The following is a 23,518-nucleotide window of genomic DNA, read 5'->3' as shown; positions in this document are numbered from 1 at the left end:
TGAGATATAATGACCTCAAAATATTCATTTAATTTGCCTATATTTTACCCCTTAAAAACTTATAAACTACTCTTATTATATTGTCACTAGAATCTTGGAAACGCTGTGATTGAATGGCTTTTCTGCAGTAAGCCGTTTTCGTTAACATGGATACGTAAAAATAGCATAGCATTATTATAACTGTTGCGGTATTGGACTTAACTTATAACTTTTGATCGTGAGCATTTCGATTCCACCTTCCACGTCTGACATAAACATATATTTGTTCGATATTACGTTATATTGTCATCGTATACAAATCACTAGTCACAATATTATGAAACGTTAATCAAAATAATTAAAATGTCATATTATAATCAATAAATTAAAAACCATAAGTATGGATATTTATTTATTTTTATATGTATCTATAATACAATATATAACGAGTGATTTTTTTTTTTTACTATGAAATACAAATCGCTGATTTTTTCAAAACTCAGATGCTGAAATGAAAAATATAGTTCAAGCCTTACTTCCTATATTATGACATAGAACGTTTTATTGTTTTGGGCAAGCATTAAATTAAATTTAAATAGTCTTGATAAACATATTTGGTTAATTTCAACAATACACAAGAAAGATTGGTAGGCAATTCAAAGAGAGAAAGTAGTATAGTATTTATTCTGCACCCAATGTTGCAGCAGCTCATAGTCATGGATCGTAACAACTAACAATATAATTGTCGTCGCGGGATATGAATATGGAAAACGTATAATATCATAAAATAACATACACACGTGAAAATATTTAAATAAAAATACGATCAAAGGTAAAGAGCGTGAATCCGGCCAAAAATCCAATCACGCATACAAACCATGACACATTTTATTGTTTTCAATTTAAAAAAAAATTCCATTTCCGTGTATGATGATGATGATGTATTATAAGTCGACTAAAAACCGTCACTTCGGCGTCGGCAATATCAAGTGGAAATAATTTCGAATACAAACATAATAATAATATATAGGTACACATGCACACCCACACACGCAAACACACACACATACACAGTACAGTGAAATGGAAGTGGTACACCTCTGCAGTTCGTAGAGTACGTTACTACTAAATGAGCATCCCAGCGAAACATATTTAAAAAATATAGGTATTCGAGTAAAGAAAAAAACAAAGAGAAAATTAGTAATAAAAAAGAGCAACATTATTTTACACGAGAAACTGTATAGAATGGAAAAAAAAAACAAAACAAATTGCACTACAAAACATAAATGACTGTGGAAATTAATCCATGTCACTGACGTTGAATTTTACTGTACGTTTCTTCTGAGAAAGAAAAAAACAAAAAAACGCGATGAAACGTGAAACAGATAATAATAATATGCTATACAAGACGTATAATGTGTGATTTGAAAAATGACGGATGTATGTGACAGATTTATGTCGAAACGATTCGGTGCTTTACACTGCAGACTATATGATGATTTCAGCGACTTCGTTTCGTTATTAAAAACCATTTTCAACAGCGAACATGTCATGAATTTGACGACTATTTTATGTAAAAAACATACCGATATTAGTAGATTGACGGAAAGAACAATGCAATTAATTACTGTTATATACCTAATGTAGGGTCGTAGCATAAAGATATACTGATCACATAATATACAAGCAATAATATTATTTACACCTTTAAAAAATATTATTATTATTGTTTTTTTTTTAATGAAATAAAATAAAGGTATATTTAATATTTACATAAATAGGTACCTATTAAAAAGATAACAATAGGTATTCACGGGTTGTCATCAAAAGACTAGTATGATATTATTTTGTTGTAATAATTAAACATTCACGTTAAATATTAATACAGTTATACATATATATATATATATATATAAAATTGTAGAATTTTAAGTTTAAAAGTCAAAATTTTAATAGGTATATTACGTGAACAGTCAAGACAATAAATAAGTGAAAAGGTGAAAATAGAAATAACGCGTAAACAAAAAATTGCTACCTCTTTAAAAAAAATACGACCCATGGGACATGACACTGTCGCTCACTCCTTAAATACTTCACAGCATATAATGTATATTAATATACAATGATATTATAATAATATGTATATGCAAGAATAGATATACTATCCCGTAAATAGCCTAATTATAATAACATGTTATAATATACTTAATTAGTAATTACTAACGTACAAGGGAGAAAAATAATACTTTAAAGAAAAGTATTATGTTTTATCTTTTAGATAGAACCTTAATTATAAAATATTATGACTCAATCATATAATTTACGATGATTTTGTGTGAACTCTTACTCTAAAGTCACTGAAATGAATCGTAGCAAGGTGTATGAGCAAATGCTGAAATTGTATAGCCACATATATAATAATACGCCTTAGTGCTAATTTCACAATAATTCACGTTGCACTTTCCAAAACTAATTTCCTAATTTTAAGAAACTAAATTAAAAACTGATTTTTTTCTCAATTGTCTGGTTTTTACATATTACAATTATGTATGTAAAGCAAAACAAATTAACATAGTATTAATTTATTAGTAAAGATTGCGTAATTAGTTTGAAATAAAATAAAATTATACTAGGGAATCATGTAATATATTAAGTAGGATTAAAAGAAAAGATTTTAAAATACCATTGAAACAATGAATTATGATGAATCGCATTTCGTTTAAATTTATGCGCGATGTCGTCAAATAAATGGAATCGTTTGTACCGATTAGATAACAGGTAGTGGTGGACTATTTTACTGTTTTTTTCATAAACCAAATTTGAATATTTTAAGAGAAAATCATTCGTTTTAAAATATGAGTATAGCAAGTGTTTTTTTTCCGGTTAGTCGATGTATTTATTTTTAAACAAGTATTATTAAGGTTTTATATTGCATGGTTATATTATTTGTGCGCGTTAAAGAACAATTCGAAAAATACAGTATAAATGGAAATATATTGTAAAAAAAAAATCACGTTGAAAACCGCCAAGAGAAATTTAAATAATGTTGAAATGTCCATAAAGGATCACATCTGGCGACTACTCCGCAAAGCGGTGATATAAAATTGCAGGTAGCTAGGTATCTATTATTATTGAAAAATAATGTGTAATATTAATGTTTTTTTCAATTGTAAATCAGTACATAATTTCACAGATACAATGAAGATGGCAAAAATGTCTGATTCGAGTTGGGTGAATTGTGTTATTGAGACTGTTTTACAACAATAAATCTAATTAAATCAGCAACATATTATAATATTATGTTAAGCATGTATGCAACCGAATATCAAAAATTATACATTTTGTTATAGGTATATACAATACACGCCGGAATCAAACACTCAACAGTGGGATAAAAAAAACATGGTTTCAAAATAATATTATATAATTCGTTTTCGGACGGACCTCGACAAACATAAATGATAAATGTCAAATAAAAATTGCATTATAATATGTATAAAATATGAACGTCCAAGTCAAATAAATTGAATAGAGCACACAATACCATTGATGTTGGAACTTATATTTCATTATATCTACATAATTATGGGTAAATAAAGCTTCAGGTAGGTAAAAGTAAAAACGTAGAATTTTTAATTTTTTTGTTAGATCAATATCATTCGTTTGCCCGTTAAAATCAACAGGTTTTTTCACACTTTTTGTTAAGATGGATCGCGAAATTATTCCATTACTCTACCTCCAGTCAAACAACAGGGAAAATGAGAAAATAGCGCTAGAGCGGCTCTCTCAAATTCACGACGATGTTAACAGCGAAGCGTTTAGATATATACACCTCTTGAGTGTATAGAGATTCCGACCAATAAGCGTAATATTACATTAATATTATTACTAATATCCATCGCCGTAATGCCAGAACGGTGTTCAAGACCCAATCAACCGTAGAAAATTAATAATTAGTTTTTTTTTACGTTTTAAATATTTATTGATAGCTTTTAACTATCGAGAAAAATATAATAATATAATAATATTAGGCCAGTATGCATCATTCAACTTACAATACAATACGATACAAGATACAAAAATAAATGTGATTTTTGTTCCTCGAGTAACATTTCAGAAATGAAATAATGTTTCTAATTGGATGGATGGAACTTTATTTTGATGCCTATATTTGTACACAAAATTATTCTACTGAACACTTGACTAAAAAAAGGTAAATAAATACAACTTAAAAGTATTTAGAAGACAAGGGAATCCTTCTTACACTTATGAATTATAATACTAAATACCAACATAGTATTTCAAACAATTATTCTTAAACGACTAGTTAAAAAACAATATGTCAATATACTTTTTAACTATGGGATATCAAAAGATAGGTAGGTACTGATATACATTTTTTTATAATAACCACAAATTGAATTTGTATATACACTTGTTTGGTACCTCTCATTATATAAACAATACAAAGCATATTATTGTTGTTCATTTAACGATAAATTGTACTGTCATTTTTGCTGTCAGTATGAAAAAGAGGCAGATATAGTAGGTTTTTTTTTAATGAGAAGATGCAAATAACTGTTGAAATTTCGAAAAATGTTCTTTTGTCGGAACGAAAAAATTAAACGGTTCCAGTCCTCGCTGGAATATAATATAGTTTTAAACACGAACAGGAAAACGATGTTTTTACGAGTATTGTATGCACGCAAACAATACTTTTTCCATGCAGTAAACAACCTCATATCCTAAGGCTTTGATCGATTTTTCAAAGAACACAATACAATTTAGCACCGATCTCTAGAGAGTATTTTTTAGTTCAATTCTGTAGCGAACTGTTGATTTCAACTTGATATAGGAGAAGAGCTCTGAGTGGCACATCGAGGTATAAACATTATTTTAACATAATTGTGCATAGTCTATATTTTTGTCGTTTATACCTAATTATTTATTAATAATTATTACTTGTAACCTGAAGTGGAACTTATCATTGTAGCTATTACACGGTTGTGTACGCAAACATGGATGATGGCCCAATTAACCGTTAGATATTATTTAAGGCGAGCCTAGTTTCTAAATATATAGAAAACACAAAACTTTTAAAGACTTAAAACCATATAATATTATGGTTTTTGAAATTTTCCACTAAATGTTTTTTTTTTTGTTTTATAAGAATATTTTGAAAATTTGGGCTTCATTGAGAGTGCTTATAAAATGCCATTTACCGCCTAAGAATTGATCGAATCTGGTCCTTAAACTAACGGGTTGGGTTTGGGTTGGGTATCTAACATTTACGAGTATTATTATGATGAATTATATTTTTGATAAATGATATGGTTAAGTGTCGATCGTACCTTTGTCGAGAATCCTCGGTCACACACGGAACATTTGAACGGCCGCTCTTTGGTATGGCTCCTGTAATGGATCTCGAGAGCAGAGTGGCACGCGAACGTTTTGAAACAGATGTTGCACGTGGTGTTTCCTCGAGCAGCTAAAACATACACATCGGAAATAATTATTTTGCATAATTTTTGTCGCGCACATGGGATAGTAGGTAACAACCCTGTCACACAAATATTAAAAATAATAATAAAATCTAAGCACCCGGTCCAAAAAGCCACCCGCCGACGACGAAGACGTGCGCCGGATAAGCCCTTGCAGCTTGTAACGGACGGAAGAACACAAATCAAAATATTAATAATAATAATTATTATTATTATGATAATTATTATTATTTTTATTATTAATTTCATGCTAGATGATATCGCGATTTCTCATCATCTTCTGGAGGAACGAAAAATAAAACAGTACACACTCGTATTTATATAATAATACCAAAAACATTTTCTCACGCGTTACCGAGGCACACGATATAATGTTTTCGATTTTTTTCCCCGAAATGTGATTTTTCGAAAATATATTATGTTTTATGTGCAAGCAAATGTTTCAAATATTCGTTTCATCTCGTTTTCAGTATAAAAATAACCCACGTCTTACAAGTCATGACATTCGTTTATTTATATAAAATATACCATTTTAGATCTTGTACAGAACGAGGGGGCGGTTTTACAATGAAGTGTACTCTATTTTTCTTTCGGTTAACACTTTTTGGAGCAATAAAAGTTTCAAATTTTTCACGTATTCCACTAAATCAACCAAATTGAACACAGATGGTACTTTACAGACGTCATTTTCGGGAAATCTTTAAGTAAATTACCGACCACATTCGGTTGACTGCAAATAAACGTATGTAGAAAAACAGAAAAACCCGTTCTTGACGATATCTGATGTTTTGGCTAAATCGAGTTGCGCCTCAGCAGAATGGTTTTCGAGTGCTAATTAGTATGATTTATCACATCGATCTCCGATTGAAAATTTATCACACTAGTTCTTAAACGCCAAGGTGAGCAAACCGAATGCATATTGCATATAATATTATATAATTATTATACAATATCTACAAAACCTACACTGCTTTTGATGTCTCGTAGCAAATATATTTTATTTAAGTAATGTTCAGTTGAAACAATAAATATTTTATAATATAAGAGATTAAAAAAAAATGTCTAAACGAACAAAATAATTATTTGAAATGAAAACAGAAAATTACATTTTAGTCGTTGTGTATATCATACAGAGTGGGTTAAATAATTGTACATTTATATATTCGCAGAATACCATCTTCGTGTTTTAATTAAATTGTTTATTATTTATTAATTTATTATAATGTTTAAATATAAGTGCGTAAGAATTCAAAAAAATTCGGAAAAAAGAGACCAGTTTTATATTATAATTAAAATATATGCTATAAATTCAATAATATATGGGATTCATTAATTCGGTAGAAGTCGGCGACATGATGTTATTAGGTAGGTACTTATTTCCTACCGAATAATAATAATATATTGTTCAATACAATCTTTGACTTAAAGGGAAAAATATATTTTATTATTATTCATGTTCATATAGATTTGGGTAACGCTATATTGCCCAACAATCAGCCTAACTTAGCTGCAAATTTCGCGATTTAATAACTAGATATATTTTAAATAAATTTATATATCTCAAAGACCGTTCCTGAGTTATACTTTGATCGTGAAGTACGAAAAACGATAAAATTATCGGTAATTACAATACTTTATTTTTTTAACGTTTATTTAAATATACACAATCTGTAAATGTTGTTTTACAATAAGTGCATGTGATGGAGGTGATATGGCTTTTGAGAGGCTGGAAATAAGAAACCGCCCATTGGAGGCACTTAAGGAATTACAATACTAAACTTCGGAAATTTAAATGTTTAGTGACGTAACGTATGTTTATAGGTTAATAATTATTTTAATGCGTAACACTTAAATATTGTTTATTTATTTTGAGATCTCATGTGGTATTGCCCGGCTAATAATATATTATATTAAAACAATAATGATACAATACTATCGTAAAACTATTTGCAGTGGTAAAAAAATTTAAATCTAATCAACAGATTTATTCTACAAGGCTGCACAAATATAAAAACATTAATAAAATAACACGAAGTTCTGTCGACGCAAATTTGAACATTGTGTTTACAATAATCTCATAAAATTCTAAAGATGAGATAAAATAAAAATTGATACAATGTTAATTTTTATTGACAATAAATTTTACTGTTCATTACTAACTAGTAGCCAAAGAGTCCCAAACATGTAAATCCGCAATAATTTATAACCAGCAGCGAGGATTTTGAAATAATAGCGGGCGAACAAAATTCTCTCGCTAGCAAAATAATTATAATTTATGTTTTTAATTTAAAAAAAAATTTTTTAAAAATGCGTGTTTGTAAATACCGATAATACATCATTCGGCGTGTAAAGGCATAATGAAAATAATAGTAACATTATATGGTGTTTTAAAAAAAGACATGTGACGCACATATGGTTGGTGCTTATATACGTTAATAGCACGATAAATAATGGCAACGGCGTTTATAATTACTTCGATTCTCCTCAAAAACGATAAAATACAACGTCCGATAGAAGAACGAACGAACGAAACAAAGGAATGATATTACGATTTATCAGTTGGGTGCGTTGAGAATAATTTCCATCGTGTTATTATCATCGATAAAATATTATGCGGCGTGTGTATCGAGTGTACCGTGAAATGGATATTAATCGAGTCAAAAAAAAATAAAAATAAAAAAAATACAATTAGAAACAAAAAAATGGTTTTCCAACGAAATCTTGGAATATCTACCATTCGCGTTTACGAAAATGAAAAAAAATTTAATGTATCGGCCCACGGGAGAGAAGTGTATAATAGGCATCTCAGCTAGCCACCGTGTAAAAACTCTTTTTCATGAATAATATACAGTTTATTATTGTTAGTGGCAATATTTCTATTTATACACGTTGAAGAATACTACTACTACTACTACTACTACTACTACTACTACTGTATATTACTATTACGCGTAGCTACTGTTTACACCAAATCTTCAACATCTGTTATGATACTAATTATACCGTTTAATAACATATTAGGTTAGGTGTAATAATATAATCGTTTTGACTTTTTTTAAACTACTTGATTGTGTATTATAAATGTGTCATGAATCATGATTATGATGATAATAATAACAATTGTGTGCCCCCACTTCCGTACACGTGCCGCGATCAGCCGCCAATTGCCATCGAGGGAAAACAAATATTTATTATTATAATCATACGCGTCATTATCATAATAAATTGAACGATGTTTGCTAATAGGTACATTATTATTTTGATTGATTGCGTTATTATCGTGGCTTATATTGATAGTATAACGAAATTCGGTATTAGATCAGATTCAGAGCACGCAACGTTTTAAAATTATCATTATTATTATTTTCATTATTATTATTATATGCGCACATGGTTTTGAAAGCTTGTCTCGAATAGTAGTCAGCAAAAGAGAAATGCTCGAGATTCTATTGATTTAGTCAACAAAGTGACAGAATGCATCTAAATATAAAACTTAATGACGCGATGAACATTTCAACGTTTTAAATGTCAATGCATTTTACCAGACAATAATGCGATGATAATATAACATAAGGAATTCAGGCGTGATGTATGCGACGCGTTTTTCATCCAAGCGTGCTTGACACGATGCCAAAAAGTGCGTGCAATTTATTCTCCGGGACTAAAAGAATAGTTATTTTACACGAATTAAATTGAATTTAGAAAAAATGTGTACGATCGAGAGTGTCTATTCATAACTGCGCGCAACGGCAACATACAATGGCACGTGATGTGCGCGGCAGTATTTAATATCAGCCAACGGCAATACAATAATAGCGACACGGACGAAATAGATGTCTTGGGATTTTTCTTTTAAAATTTTAAAATTGTTCTACAAATAAATTATCTGTGGCATTTACCAGATGGTCCGAATGACGATCCGTGGCCCGGAAGTCCGGCTGCGGAAGTAGTGGATCCTGCCATGAGCCCGGCGAACGCAGGTGGCAGATATGCAGTCATTATGTGATTGGCAGTGGTGGTCAATGCCGAATGTTTGGGCGTCAAGTCCAATGCGCGAGGGGGCGAGTATCTACTGTTGTGGAACGACATCGATACTGGAGATCCGGCCTGGGAACCGTGATGTCGCGAAGACGACGACGTCGGCCTGGGAGAAAAGGACTCGTCCGAAGTGATAAGCGGTGAACTGGCCATCATTACTCTGCCACCTGAAATCAAAAGATTAATATATTAAAATGGTTCAAATTTATTTTTTGGTAATCTTGATTGGTGTAGTTATTTGGCTGTGCTTGCTAGATGGGGGATTGAACGAAAGCCGTAGTAGGTACGAAATTATTTAAGTGCAACTATGTACCTATACTGCATTTTTGGAAAAATTATTTTTTAAAACGTTTCTTTTTACAAATATGAGTTTTGTACAGTGGTAGTGTATTTTTATTCGAAGTTAACTACAATAAAACTCTTCAAAATAATAAAACGGTTACTCTTAGTAGGCTTATCTTATTGTCCTATACCTAGTAACACAACGGTGTCCATAAATGATAATACATATAGTATGTAATAGTTACGCCCGAAGTGTTACATTATTAATGTACGTATTTTTAAGAGGTCGATGAAAATGTTAATAAATTACAATATTATGACGTGCAAGTGTAAGTTTGACGTATTTTTATTTAAGTACAGCTATTAATTATCTTATAATGAACTATTTACTTTTGATGGATAGGTTTTCAGGTTGATCTTGTAATCCATCATTCATAGTAGGACTGTTGGTCCGTTCCTCTTCACCACTGTACTTTGTGTCGACGCTAAAATCGTCAGTGTTGGCATCGATGTCATGTTGACGTTCATCGACGTCAGCTGAGTCGATGTCCACGGCCATATCGTCGATGTACTCGGAGGATGTAGGATCTTCTTTATTGTTGCGTGTCATACTGGAATCGGAGAGATGCGAAGGAGACTGAATAGACGATTCGCGGGAAGAGCATCCAGCGTTGGCCGGTTTGCTCAAGTTCTCAGGCTGATCTTGTTCGCGTTTGAACTGAAATAGTGGTAGCGGTGATGAGTGATTATTCGGCAAGTGATGATGATGTTGTTGCTTGTGTTGGTGCTGGTTGATATTGTGTTGCTGTTGGAGATGATGGTTTGTCATTAATAACTGTTCGGCGGGCTGCTGTTGCTGCTGCGACAGCATTTGTATGTTCGACGGGAGAGCTATGTCTGTCGCTGACGACTGATGGTGTTGATGTTGGCTGTGGTGGCTACCACTAGATCGGAATAGATTGGAAAGAGCCGTCGGAAAAGATGAGGCGGACGAGACCGTGGAAAACTGATGAGACAACGGAGAACGTGGAGTGAGAGCGCCAGTGGAGTTGGGCGGCATTTGCGAGTTGCATCCGTTCTGTTGGTGCGGACTTTGGTTCAAGTGCGGGGGCATCAACGCCGGAAAGTCTCTGTCCAAGTGTTCGGGAACTGGCAACGGGTTCATTTTGACATTAGGAAATTTCGACGTGTGTCTCTGGAAATGGACTTTGAGGTTACCCTTGGTGGTAAACCGACTGCCGCAAACGTTGCACTTGAATGGACGTTCGCCAGTGTGCGATCTGATGTGTATCTGAAGGGCCGAGTCGCTACCGAACACTTTGCCACAATAACGGCACCTGTGCTTGTAAAAGTTGTCTCCTCGACTTCCACCACTGCCGCCGGCGGATTTACCGTCGTAAGGCGAAAGTGAGCTGCCTTTGCCACCGCTGCCCGAGCACTTCCGGAACGAAAGCTCGTCGGCGAGGTTGTTGGCCAACATGCCTTGGCTGGCCTTGTCCAGCACTTCTTGGGCACGGCGCTGCAACATTTCCAGCGAGTTGGGTTCGCTGGGCGACGGCGGTGGGTCTAAGTTTGTTATGATGGACGATGCGAAGGCGGACGAAACGGAACATGACGGGATGGAATGATGATGCGTGACGATCGGCGAAGAAGTGTACGGCGTCAGCGAAAATGAAGTCGACGACGATGTAGATGGTTGTGGCTGCGACTGGTGTGGGGCCGGAAGTGGCGGCTGCGCCGCACTCTCGGTGGAAACCAGCGCCATGGTCTGGACGGCGTTGGGTTGTTGCGGCGGCGGCGGCGGCGGTGGGGTTTTAACGGAAGCTTGCAAAGCTTGCAATGGCGACGGAGCAGGGCGTTGCAGTTCAGGCATCATTATTCCCATGATGGATGCCGGCGGGGGCGTCGGCGAGCGTGAGGTAGACGGCGACGGAGATCGGCTGAGCTGGAGCAATGGTGTCTGTGTGGTACAGTCGTCAGTGGTCTGATGCGTGGACATGGAAATCGGTACTGGTACAGGGATTGAAAGCGGTGTAACTGCCGGCAGCAACTGCTGAGGTGGTGCTGGGGGCAGCGGTGGCGATGTGACGGCCTGATGTTGTACAATCTGTTGCATCAATTCGTTGTTGTTCCGTGATATAGCCAATGACATGGGTATGTCGTCATTGCCATCGCTGAGTAGTGGCGGCGACACGGACAAGGCGCCGTCGATACTTCCACCACCGCCACCGCATTGACGGCTTATCTGCAACTGTTGGCGGAGCTGTTCAATGAGGCTCAGCTGCATCATATGTTGATGTTGCAACGTGTACAACGACGAATTGACGATGGCTAATTCTTGGAGCACGTTTTGGTTGCAGACGGCACCGTTATTTGAAGCCATTGCGGTGGCCGCGAACTGCGCGACCGCCACTTTGGTGTGTTGCAACGCTTCGAGGGTCACGTGGCCGGCTGCCGCCTGTTGTTGCTGTTGTTGTTGGAGTGCTGGCACGTCGGCTGCGGCGGCAACCGCCTGTACGGCCGCTTGATAAGCGGCGAATGGGAAACCGGCCGGCACCAGCGCAGACGCATCGTCGACGGCTATCCCACCGCCGGCCACGATGTCGTCAGCGCCGACGACGGAGTCTGGAAGTCCACCACCGTAACGGCGGTTGTTGTTTTCGGCGTCCTGCCGCTGTCTTCTCTGCTCTTCGTGCGCCTTATTGTGATTGTTGTTATTATTGTTGTTGTTTATGATGTTGTTATTATGACGGCCACTCCTCAAATCAACAACAGCCATCGCCTGCAGACCGGCCGCGTTGTAATGGTGTCCGTGACGGTGATAGTCGTCCATCTCGTCCATGTCGTCCATGTCGTCCACAACGTCCTCGTCGTCGTCAGCTTCACAATCGTCTTCGATATCGTCCGTGTCATCGTGGTCGTTCCGATGATCGAAATCTTCGGAAGTGGCTGCGTTGTTCGCGACGCCGGTGCGGAGCACACATGTCTTGTTGTGTTCCGAAAGCTCGGAAAAGCTCAGAAATCCCATGGCGCATTGCCTGCACGTATTTGACAACTTTCTAGGCAACTTTTCGCCGTGCATCGGCCCGTTCTCTTCATCGTATTCATCGTCTGAAGTCATCGATGTCGCACCTGCGCAAAAAAACGAAACATAAACAATTAGAAATCGCGTTTTTTTTTATTGGGCGTTTTCAAATTTCATTGCTCGTGATAGGACTTTGATTTCACCGAAACTAACCTAAACGGACGTGACTATATTATCCAGCCCACACATATAATTATTAGAGATAACCTAAGTACTCATATCTGTATTTGAATGCGCGCTAAAATTGTCGGACATGCACGCATAGAAACGGCTTGGTGTTGTTTTTGGTTTTTTTGGGGGGAGGGGGCGCGGCGATCCAAGATAAGCTCCCAGATTTAAGGGAGTCTTTAATTAACGATCGCGATGAGTGCGACGAACAAAATAAACGTTTAAAAATAAAAAACAGCAAACGAACCACGCACGACAATACACGATATAGAATAGGTATACCGTAGAGATCGTCGCGTGTATAACTTGAGGAGAAAAAAGGAGTAGATAAAAAACGTGTGGTTAATTAAAAAATATAAAATAAAAACTTTTGTATGATTTAAACACAGCAGCTCGACTCGCGTTTAATTTCCGTAAAAGTCTAGACGTCATTAATACCAATCTCGCACGCGCATTAATTGTATAATGTCACAATGATTAAATTTGTACACGATTTATATGTATACATACATATTACACATATATATATATATATATATATATAATACGTAATAACACACACACATTTAATATACACGCACATATATACATAAGCACATAAGCGAGTGAGCGCATTGTACTATATTATACTTATTATAATAACCTTCATTAGATTTTTTTTTTTTTGTCTCTTCTGCTTCTTCGGTTTCGTTTTTTCGTTCTCGGTGTTCTCACTGCGGAGTGAGTGGAGTATAAATACGGACGAGATAAAATGCAACGCTTAAAATATCTCATCATGTACAATACAATCATCGTTGCTAATTTAGGCAACATGTATACACGAAAACTGCTCCAGGCGCGCACATCGTTTCCACGGTAGATAAAACTTTGAAAACACAGAAACCCTACGACGGATTACTTTTAATGGGATTACCCTGCAGTCCGCCTACCCACACCGACCGTCACCGTTATGATGTCGAATAACGTAATTATCCGTGTCGTTGGTCGTTCCCTCTAAAGTCATACTCATCTTATCGGTCGTAAGTCGAGCTGCGTTCTAATCAGACGGAGAAACAATATAACAATAATTATTTTACGGGCTCGTTTAACATTTTATTTTATTGTTAATCAATTATAACAACATACTTGGATCCATTAACAGATCATCAAAAATTAGAACAATATAATTATGATATACATATAGCATTGGAGTCAATTCAGTTTTAAGGACTGCCGAATATTTAGACGAGCAAAACCTAATCACCACTAGATCACAGAAATGAAAAGTAGGAAAAATAGTAAATATTATGCGTGTATTTATAATCATTAAATTCTTCATATTATTTTCAATTATGTATAAAACTGTTAACGATACGCTACTTGTTTTGTATTGGTATGAACCGAGCCCTCAAAAAAATATGCATATAATTTTACAATTATCTAGGTACCAATGCTTAATACTGTTTAAAATGTTTATTTAATATGATTAAAAACTTAAATTTTGGCTGTGCTGGCAATAGTGGTGGATCGTGAACCGTATGATGGGTGAGGCAGATATTTTCAAAATGTAGACACACCATAGGGCAATAGGGCAATGGGAAATAATTTCCCACCAAAAAAAATTAAAATCTTGAAGGTTCTGTTATAATAATTCATCCACAATTTTAAATATTATTATTTTTTTTTTTTTGTTAGTATAATAATATATAATAACATTAATAACAAAAAGATTTTGTATTTTAAAATGTATAATATATTATTGAGTGTTTTAATATTCTTAAAGTCGATTGGAAATAACAATAATTATAGAATATGTCCCTCCTTTTTCTTTATAATACTTAGGTGAGGCTGAGCCTCACTTGCCTCCCTTGACGAGCCGCTACTGGCTGGCAAACAATTAAAAGACAGGCCAATATGGCAAGAGTGAAATACCGCTATAATTTACATCGTTATACCTTCAAATAATATGATGATATGTCAATTTATAATGTTGCGTCGTTATTGCAAAATAGGTATATGGAATCGATTTTCGATTTATACCAATGCAAGAGGTAGATTTAGTTTAAAAAATATATATATATTTTATATCATTATTCCACGTTAAAAATAATCCGAAATAGCGAAGAAAATACAGTCAAGTTTTTTTTTTGCCTCCGACATTCTACCATTGAAATCAAATATACGTAATGCAAACAGCCCGCCGTCGGTTTTTTGACATGAAACGTTTTTATAGTTAATTAATATTCCTTAATTTTTTGTCTCATCTGTCTGGGTGGTGCACATGAGCCGCCCGGTTGACGCCGTTCATCCGTCGTCACACAAAACATTAATAATATTAAACTGTTCAGCGAAAATATAATTAAAATCGAGACCTAAATGAAGCCAGTTAGTTTTGTTATCGCTTATTCCACGCGCGATTAAAACGTACAATATGCAATTGTTACTACCCTGTCTTAGTTATTATCATTACGGAGGGTGTATCATCATCATCATCATATTATTATTATTGACTACTATAATTGCAAATATATGTTACATTCTTATATACTGTATTATTATGCGCGATAATCACCACCGCCACCATCCGCACCGATCATACCTTGTTAATTTTATTGTACGGAATATAAGTGCTAATCGTAAATCCAAGTAGAAAAATAATAATGGGAAAAAAACGACAAGCGTACTATCGGCGCGCGAGAGAGAGAGAGAGAGAGTAAGAGATAGCTATTAAAACTAGCTGTCGTTTGGTATTATATAGTAGTTGGTGTCTAATGTGATAATAGTGATGCAGCGGCGACGGCCAAGCCTCCTTTCCTTCTGATGTGGCTCGGTACAGTAGTTACTGCACAGTTCATATTTCGCATAAAATATGTAGGCAGTTCTTTAAAAGTAAAAAAATAGAATAAAATAAAAAAACTAATTTATTAATACCGCAGGAATGTCAATCGGAGTTAGTCGACGTCAAATAATGAGACGTTTCCTGTAACGACGACGAGTTCCAGGAGTAGGTACACGCCAATGTCCTATACCTATACTGTAGCAGTAATTTGACGTGTACATTTTTCGAAGAAGCATATTTGCCATCGTTGTCATCAGAGTCGCGGCAGTAACATGACATGACAATGAAAAAACTGGTTCGCGTCATACCACCAAAGACTAAAATCTATTAATTTTGTTTTTTAATCGCATTTTTCAAATGATCGTTTCAGTTTTTATTCCGAGAAAAATTTTCATCGATATACATCATATATTATATACACACGACAAGAACCCTCAAAAAAAATTTTAAAAACTGTAATGCATATTGTGCACGTTCAACATATCTAAACTACCGACCATAATCTTTGTGATCTATATGCTCCACAATAGTTATGATATATATATATATATATATTTATAATGCAAATACGTTTCATCATTACTTGTATGTCACTATAGTAGAGTATAAGCCTATAATAATCTATATACCTATGTATAAAATATAAATAAAATTCCAGAACATTAAGACGATACCTACATTTTAGTACGGATAAGAAATGGCAAAATTTAATTTAAAAAACAAAACTTTCAGGGACGTGGTATTCATCTCTGAAGTTTAATTCAGTCGACATATTTGGAAATTCCTCGTTTTGTACCTATAATACATAGTAGGTAAACACTGATACCTACCGCAACCTGCAAGGTATATTACGCGTCATAAGTGCGTCAAATTATTTGAATAAAATTACTTCAAGAAACATATTTGTACTCAATTGTAACACACAAATACTAAAATGAAACTAATTGAAATTATAAATATTCAAGAACATAAACATAATTACTAAATTAATTAGATACCAAATTGTAGTTTTTTTCTAATTGTACTAAATTTAAATTGTTTTTAACTGGCGTAACATCTTAACGTCTATATAGAAAACGTCAAAGAATCTCTGGCCGTTTTGAAACAGGTGTGATATTTATAGGGTGTCGATGATCATAAAACATAATCGTACGGTGGGAGGGGGGGGACAAAAATTCAAAACCCCTATTAATCCGAGCACACGTTTGTGTCGAAGGTAGACATATTATTATTATTATTATTAGTTATGTATATTAAACGAGAATCGTGAGGTCCATGATATTATATGTACCTGCAGTAGTACGATAAACGAGTGTAATATTATAAGTTATAACGAACTACAGTAATGTATGCATACGGTAAGTATGGTGTGTATACATCATGATAATAAAATATTATGGAGCATAATATTAAACAGCGAATGCGATAGGGTACTTTCCACAATCGTTTTCTGTTAATTGGATTCTGCGACGATCTACGCCTTTAATATTACAATGTAACACAGGTGTGTGTACGTGTACCTCCCTCTCCCCCCCCACAAACAATGCGAAACCGAGAGCTGAGGACAAATACCCGTATTAATTACCGTCGTCGTTGTCGTTGTTGTTCGGTTACGGTCACAGTTTTGTGTTTTTCCGATATAATAATAATAATAATAATAATAATAATAATAATAATAATAATAATAATAATAAAAATAATAATAAGTCGAAGAAAAATATAACGTCGAAAAAAAAAACAATACCTGTACAGCGGGTATATCTGTATAGGGAAAAGTATATCGCGCGTTTTGGTGTGTGTCTGTGAAAATAAGGAGTGATGTACATAATATTATATTATCTATACGGAGGTGTTGTACGACGGCGGCGGTACGCTCGCGGACCGGAAGTATTCGAATTAAAGCATAAAGCGTCCGCGTCTCGGATGAATAGATCTGCCGCCGCAGCCACCCCCGCCCCCGCGGAAGGATCTAGTTTGTCAGTCACTGTCTCTCATCGACGTCGCGCACAACACACGCACAAAAACGACGGCCGGGGACGGATGATGGCCAGCCATGCGTCAATAAATATGACTAACACACCGACGGAACTATCGGTCGGTTAGACATATTATTATATGATCATATATATATATATATATATATATATATATATATATATATATATATATATATATATTACAGCCGGTTTTCAGGTCGTCTCCGCGAGCAATATGTATATATAATAACATCAGGAACGTCTATAATAATAATAATAACCGATACGCAAGAGTTTAACCTCACGATTTATTCCTATAAGCCGGCGGGGTGGGAGCGCTAACCCCGTTTTATGTTTTTAATTTTTTTTTTTCTACCATTAATATTATTATTCCGTTTCTTGTATTATATCCCTCGACGCCACGCACGAATATTATATACGTATATATATTATTTCGTTTTAGTTTTTTCGTCTATGGTCACCGGCCCCGCATATTTTACACTCGACGATTTGATTTGTTATGCACGGTTTTTCGAACGAATTGAAAACCTTTCGGTCGCGGGACAGTACGACTCGAACGCCCGTGATGGATGGATGAATGCAATAATAACACCCGTCGAAGTCGGGCGGGGAAATTATAAATCGACGACACACACACACACTACAAACAAACCCTTCACGCGGGAAGTGCCTATATTTTTTTTTTTTTTTAATGATTTTTTACTCATTCACTTAAACGCCGCCGCGGTTATTAAACGATCCAAGAACCATTGCAGCGCGAGGGGGAGTGATGGAAACCGGACTGCACGCGTATATAGTAGAAGCCTTATCCCGACCTGTGAGAACTATGTATGCCCATGAAATAATAGTGAAACTCGCGCGTAGTAAATTTATATTTTTTTAATAATCTTTGATGACGATCAAATGCGATAAACACTTTTGTCGACTCTGTATACGCGTTCGTCGTCTGCCTCTCAATACTACGACGGCTGAACGCATATTATACTGCAGAATTACATATACGCAGTTCGGAGTACGGTGGTTTTGTATTTCCATACCGCACCCCTAACCCTTATTATCCTTAATAGTATATATATATTAATGTATAATATATTTCATAGAGGCGGAAAGGAAGATAGAAAAAAGTCGCGCACAACCACAACGGAAAGACAAGAAAAAATCTGAATGGGGGGAAAAAAACCGTAAACCGTAAAATATATATTTTCTCCTCTTTTGGTTTATATTTCAGGAAACATTCAGCAGATTTTGACATATTTATAAGACTCGAAAATCGTGGGGAGATTTATATACGACGTACTCGCACATATACATACATATATATATATAGATGTACGATCCGCGGCAGTGATATTATAGGGTTGAATCGTACGCGCGCGCCACGAGACGTAAGCCGCCGCCGCACTGCAGCTTTGCCTTAACACGCGGCAGTCGGTCGCGGGGGAGATGATAGCTGCCGTATAGTGTGGTATAGACACACACACACACACATATATATATATATATATATATATATGGGACCAACGAATTCCTGTAAATCTGGAACCCGTTGTGAGTTTGTATTATATCATAGTTGACATCTGCCTCGTGCCGGAAAGAGAAATATTTTAAAAGAATATGCATATGTATATATATGTACAATGTACATATACGCCACGAGCTCGAGCGTATTATTATTAAGAGTCGAGAGTAAAACGCACGTAAAATTAGATTTCGTACAATATAGTATTATTACTATTATTATTATATGCAGCGTCGTCTCGCGAACTAATACAACGCGTTAGCATGCGCTCTCACATCGTATAATATTATTATATCATTATTTGTGAGATACCTCTATCCGTGTATGCAGAGGAAGCACGGGGTGTACGCCATGCACATTATATTCTATACATACGCGATATCTTCATAGTGTTGTTATTATTTTGTTGTACGCGCGGTTTTCCGAGAGGCGCACCACCGCACTGATTAAAAAAAATAAAATAAAATACAAAAATAAGCATTATCAATTTCAAAACCCTGCAACGCGTTTAAAATATATATATGGCGTTTGCGATGTATAGAAAACGTATAAATTACCTACTCGTGCCGTCGACTTTTGTTTCTGTAACATATTATTATGTGCAGTCTAGTCGTGCATTTTCGAACGAGAGCCCGTAAAAAGATCCTAAGATATCCAAATAAGAACACCGTCGGACGTGCCTCTTATATACACACTCGCCGTAGTGCTCGTGTCCGACGAGATCAGCAGAGACGCGGTCGTCTCTCGAGGAGACCGGTTCGCGCCAGAGTGTGAGTGTTCATAATATATATAAATTTCTCATTCGCCGCAATGTGTCTCATTATATATAATAATAATATATTAAATACGTATATGTCATATATATATAGATACTTATGAGAAAACGATATTTCGTGAACAAGTGTTACAGGTGGCAGTTTCAGCTAAGGGCAGCACCCTTCAAGTTCAAGAGATCTATAGAATAACGGTCTCACTCAACGCCTAAGTATAGTCAAATTAGATAAATCACGTACACTGTGAACAAAATATTGAATCATTGTACAGTTTTTTATAGCGCCTATGTAATGTACCTAAAGTATTCGCTCGGGAATCCACCAATATACATATATATATATTGTAGTACATGACTTTTTAATGTATAATTAAAAAATAAAAATAAAGATTTTATCCATGAAGCAGTTATTTATAATTTAATTGATATTTCAATTGTTTAAGTTATTCAATTGACTTGGGATGGATCAAAAAAAATTTTAAAAATTTATTTTTTCTTTTAAACTAAATTTGGAACTATATAGAACAATTATAAAGTGTAGGAGATTAAGTTTTCGAAAAAAAATTTTTTTGCTTATTTTTAAACCACCCTAATATATATATTATATATAATATAGCTGATATTGTCCGTTGAACGAAAAACAACATTTTAAACAATAATTATACTATATTGTACATTTTTCCTTCTTATATTCATTATTTAGAAAAAAATCTCTAATTTAATATTTATCAAAGAGAACGCAAACTCTCAACTCAGATATGTCTTTATGCCTATTGGTTATTGTGAACACGAAATATTATGTGAACAGTAAACTTGTAAAGAGGGTACGTGTACGACTCAATGATGTCAATTATCTAGATCAACATTATAATTTTCTCGACATACTGCACATTTATGACTCCAGTATGGCAGTATTACATTTTACTCGAATACGAATCCGGTGCTGAAGGTGTTCAGGTAAAAACGGTATATTTTTATCCCCACCTGTGTGTAATATTGCGTTGATGAATTACTAAAACGAGCGAGAAACAGAAACAAAAAAAAAAAAATAATAAATACGAGTCGAGTTACGAGATACAACACAACAGCGTGGTGGCGGCACGTGCTACGAAAAATCTGCAGAACGACGGGGCGGCCCGAGAGCGCTATTATTTTCCCCAGCCTATTTGACACGAACCCACTTGACGGTAAGTGTCACAGTCACCGGCGACGACGACGACGACGACCCTCTCGTTTTGTGTTGTTAATTTCAATGTTTTTTTTCTCCCCCAATTGCACTGCTGCTGCAGGGTTTCCGTCTTTTTGGAATATATTTCCAAAAATAGACAGAAATCCTACCAGCTCATCATTTACGTCCCGCTAACCATTAACATTGACGTCTTTCATCTGCGCGCGTGGCTTTTACTACTGTTATTATTAATAATATACATATATATATATTTATATGCGCGTGTGTGCGTGTGTGCGTGTGTGCGTATACTGTATATTTGTTAAATTGAAATTCTCCAGGCGTTTCGGGAGAGGGGTGGGTAGTGGTGCTGCAGTGGAGAGTTACAAATATACAGATATACGTATAAGCGTTACCCTGCTCTCGCTCTTCCAACACGCATTTATAAATAACCAAAACAAAGTAATGTATATGACTTGTGTGTGTGTGTACGTACTTGTTGAAGGGTAAACTTCAGTTTTTGGTTTTTGTGTTATAAAATGAACTGCGTACATGATGCATGCAGCGTTTGTGTTATAATAATATAATATAACCGTGCCGCATTTACCGCAGTTGTGATATAATAATAATATGTTTTTATCATCAGACCTGCGGGGCGAGTGAAGTCTAACAGGCACACGGAACGGAATCCGTCAGTCTATGGGGTTGGTGAGGCGGTGGCGGGGACGATTTGTTCCGTTTAAACTCAAACACGAAACTGTAATAATGTCGCGGACGATATTGTAATATTAATATTCTAACACAATATTATAAGACCAACTACCGATGACTGGCAAAAAATGTATAACGTTTGAACCCATTCTATATTACACACACACACACATATGTATACATATATATATATGTATACATAGTTACGTAAATAACGTTAGAAAATGATTCTTTTACCCTATAACGATTATGTTCGAAACGGGCGAGTGTTATTAGATCGAAGCATATTGAGTACACTAACAAGTTTTATTTTTATACGCTTCACGATTTTTGTTGAAAGCTGACGAGAAAAAAAAATGTGTTAAAAAACAAAAGAACATCATCTAATTCCTCCCCTCGTTGTTCTCAAATCGTATATTGATAAATGTTACATTGTCGATTGCGTTTAATAGACAGTCTTAGGAATACTTGGTGAAGCCAAAACATTTTAAACTAAACTTTACGCAAGGACGATCACCCCCTCACAATCCCCATCCATCACTCGAATCGTCATTAGCTTACGAAACGTATATTATCATATCATATTGTATAACTGTCGTGACGGAATCGGGGGTGGTATCGACCATGAAAATGTACATTACAATAACAATATTAGGTACAAATAACGTATTATAAGTATCATTATTATTATATTCCGACACAGAAATGCGATGTTTAATAATTATTATTATTACATATTATACGGTATATATACGTTATACACTCGTAGGGTTTCCAAATTTTCCCCTCTTTGTTTTCAAATTAGTATCGCATTTCTTGTTGACCCGTTTATAAAAAAAAATGTATATAGATATGGCCGTGTGTGTGTGTAAGCATAATATACATTATTATACGTATAAAATATACACATATAATAATAATGCATATATATAACTATAATATGCTATGTGTACATCAATTATTATCAACCCATAGTGGACGGCGAAGCCTTATTTTTACCAGTCACACGGTGCAACCCAATACATCAAAATATTGATATGTCCACACATTATTATAATGCATATATATGTACGTACATTTTTTAATTAAATAATTTTATTTTCTACCCCCAATCGGAAGTTTAGTAAAACAATATAACATCTCAACGTGGAAGAATTGTATGTGTGTTGGTTTTTTACCCCTTTATTTTCCGTAATAATATACCGCGAACGTGCAATGATAGCGTTGCTATATATACACCTTGATCTAATTACCACACATACCTGTATACAGTGTACACCATATCCGATATTATTGCGCTTATGATTTATAATTTTTATTCAAATACGACATAAATACGTATGCGTGCAACATTATAATGCACTTGGTTTCGCGAAAAAGTTTACCGGATCACGACCAAAATATTTGTCGAAATTCACTGGCGAAAACAAAATGTTATTAAGTATCTATCCCTCCCGGTACAAGAACTAGCAAGAATTTA

The 23,518-nt window shown here is 35.0% G+C and overlaps 1 protein-coding gene across 2 annotated transcripts in view; it reads right to left on the bottom strand.

Annotated features, from left to right (window-relative positions):
- LOC107165089 (uncharacterized) overlaps nt 1-23,518 on the bottom strand; it is an 85,585-nt gene that overhangs the window by 7,507 nt on the left and 54,560 nt on the right. For both annotated transcript variants that reach the window (XM_015513167.2, XM_015513168.2), the window contains exons 2-4: nt 10,191-12,932; nt 9,380-9,685; nt 5,331-5,467 (exon numbers count right to left, since the gene is read on the bottom strand). In XM_015513167.2, coding sequence (XP_015368653.2) covers nt 5,331-5,467; nt 9,380-9,685; nt 10,191-12,932 — 3,185 coding nt within the window. The remainder of the gene's footprint in view (nt 1-5,330; nt 5,468-9,379; nt 9,686-10,190; nt 12,933-23,518) is intronic.

This window comes from Diuraphis noxia, unplaced genomic scaffold (genome assembly GCF_037042655.1).
Source record: "Diuraphis noxia isolate RWA-SAM2 unplaced genomic scaffold, SU_Dnox_SAM2 contig0001, whole genome shotgun sequence".
NCBI lineage: Eukaryota > Metazoa > Arthropoda > Insecta > Hemiptera > Aphididae > Diuraphis > Diuraphis noxia.
Note: the sequence above shows the minus strand (reverse complement) of the source record. Positions and strands in the feature narration are given on the sequence as shown.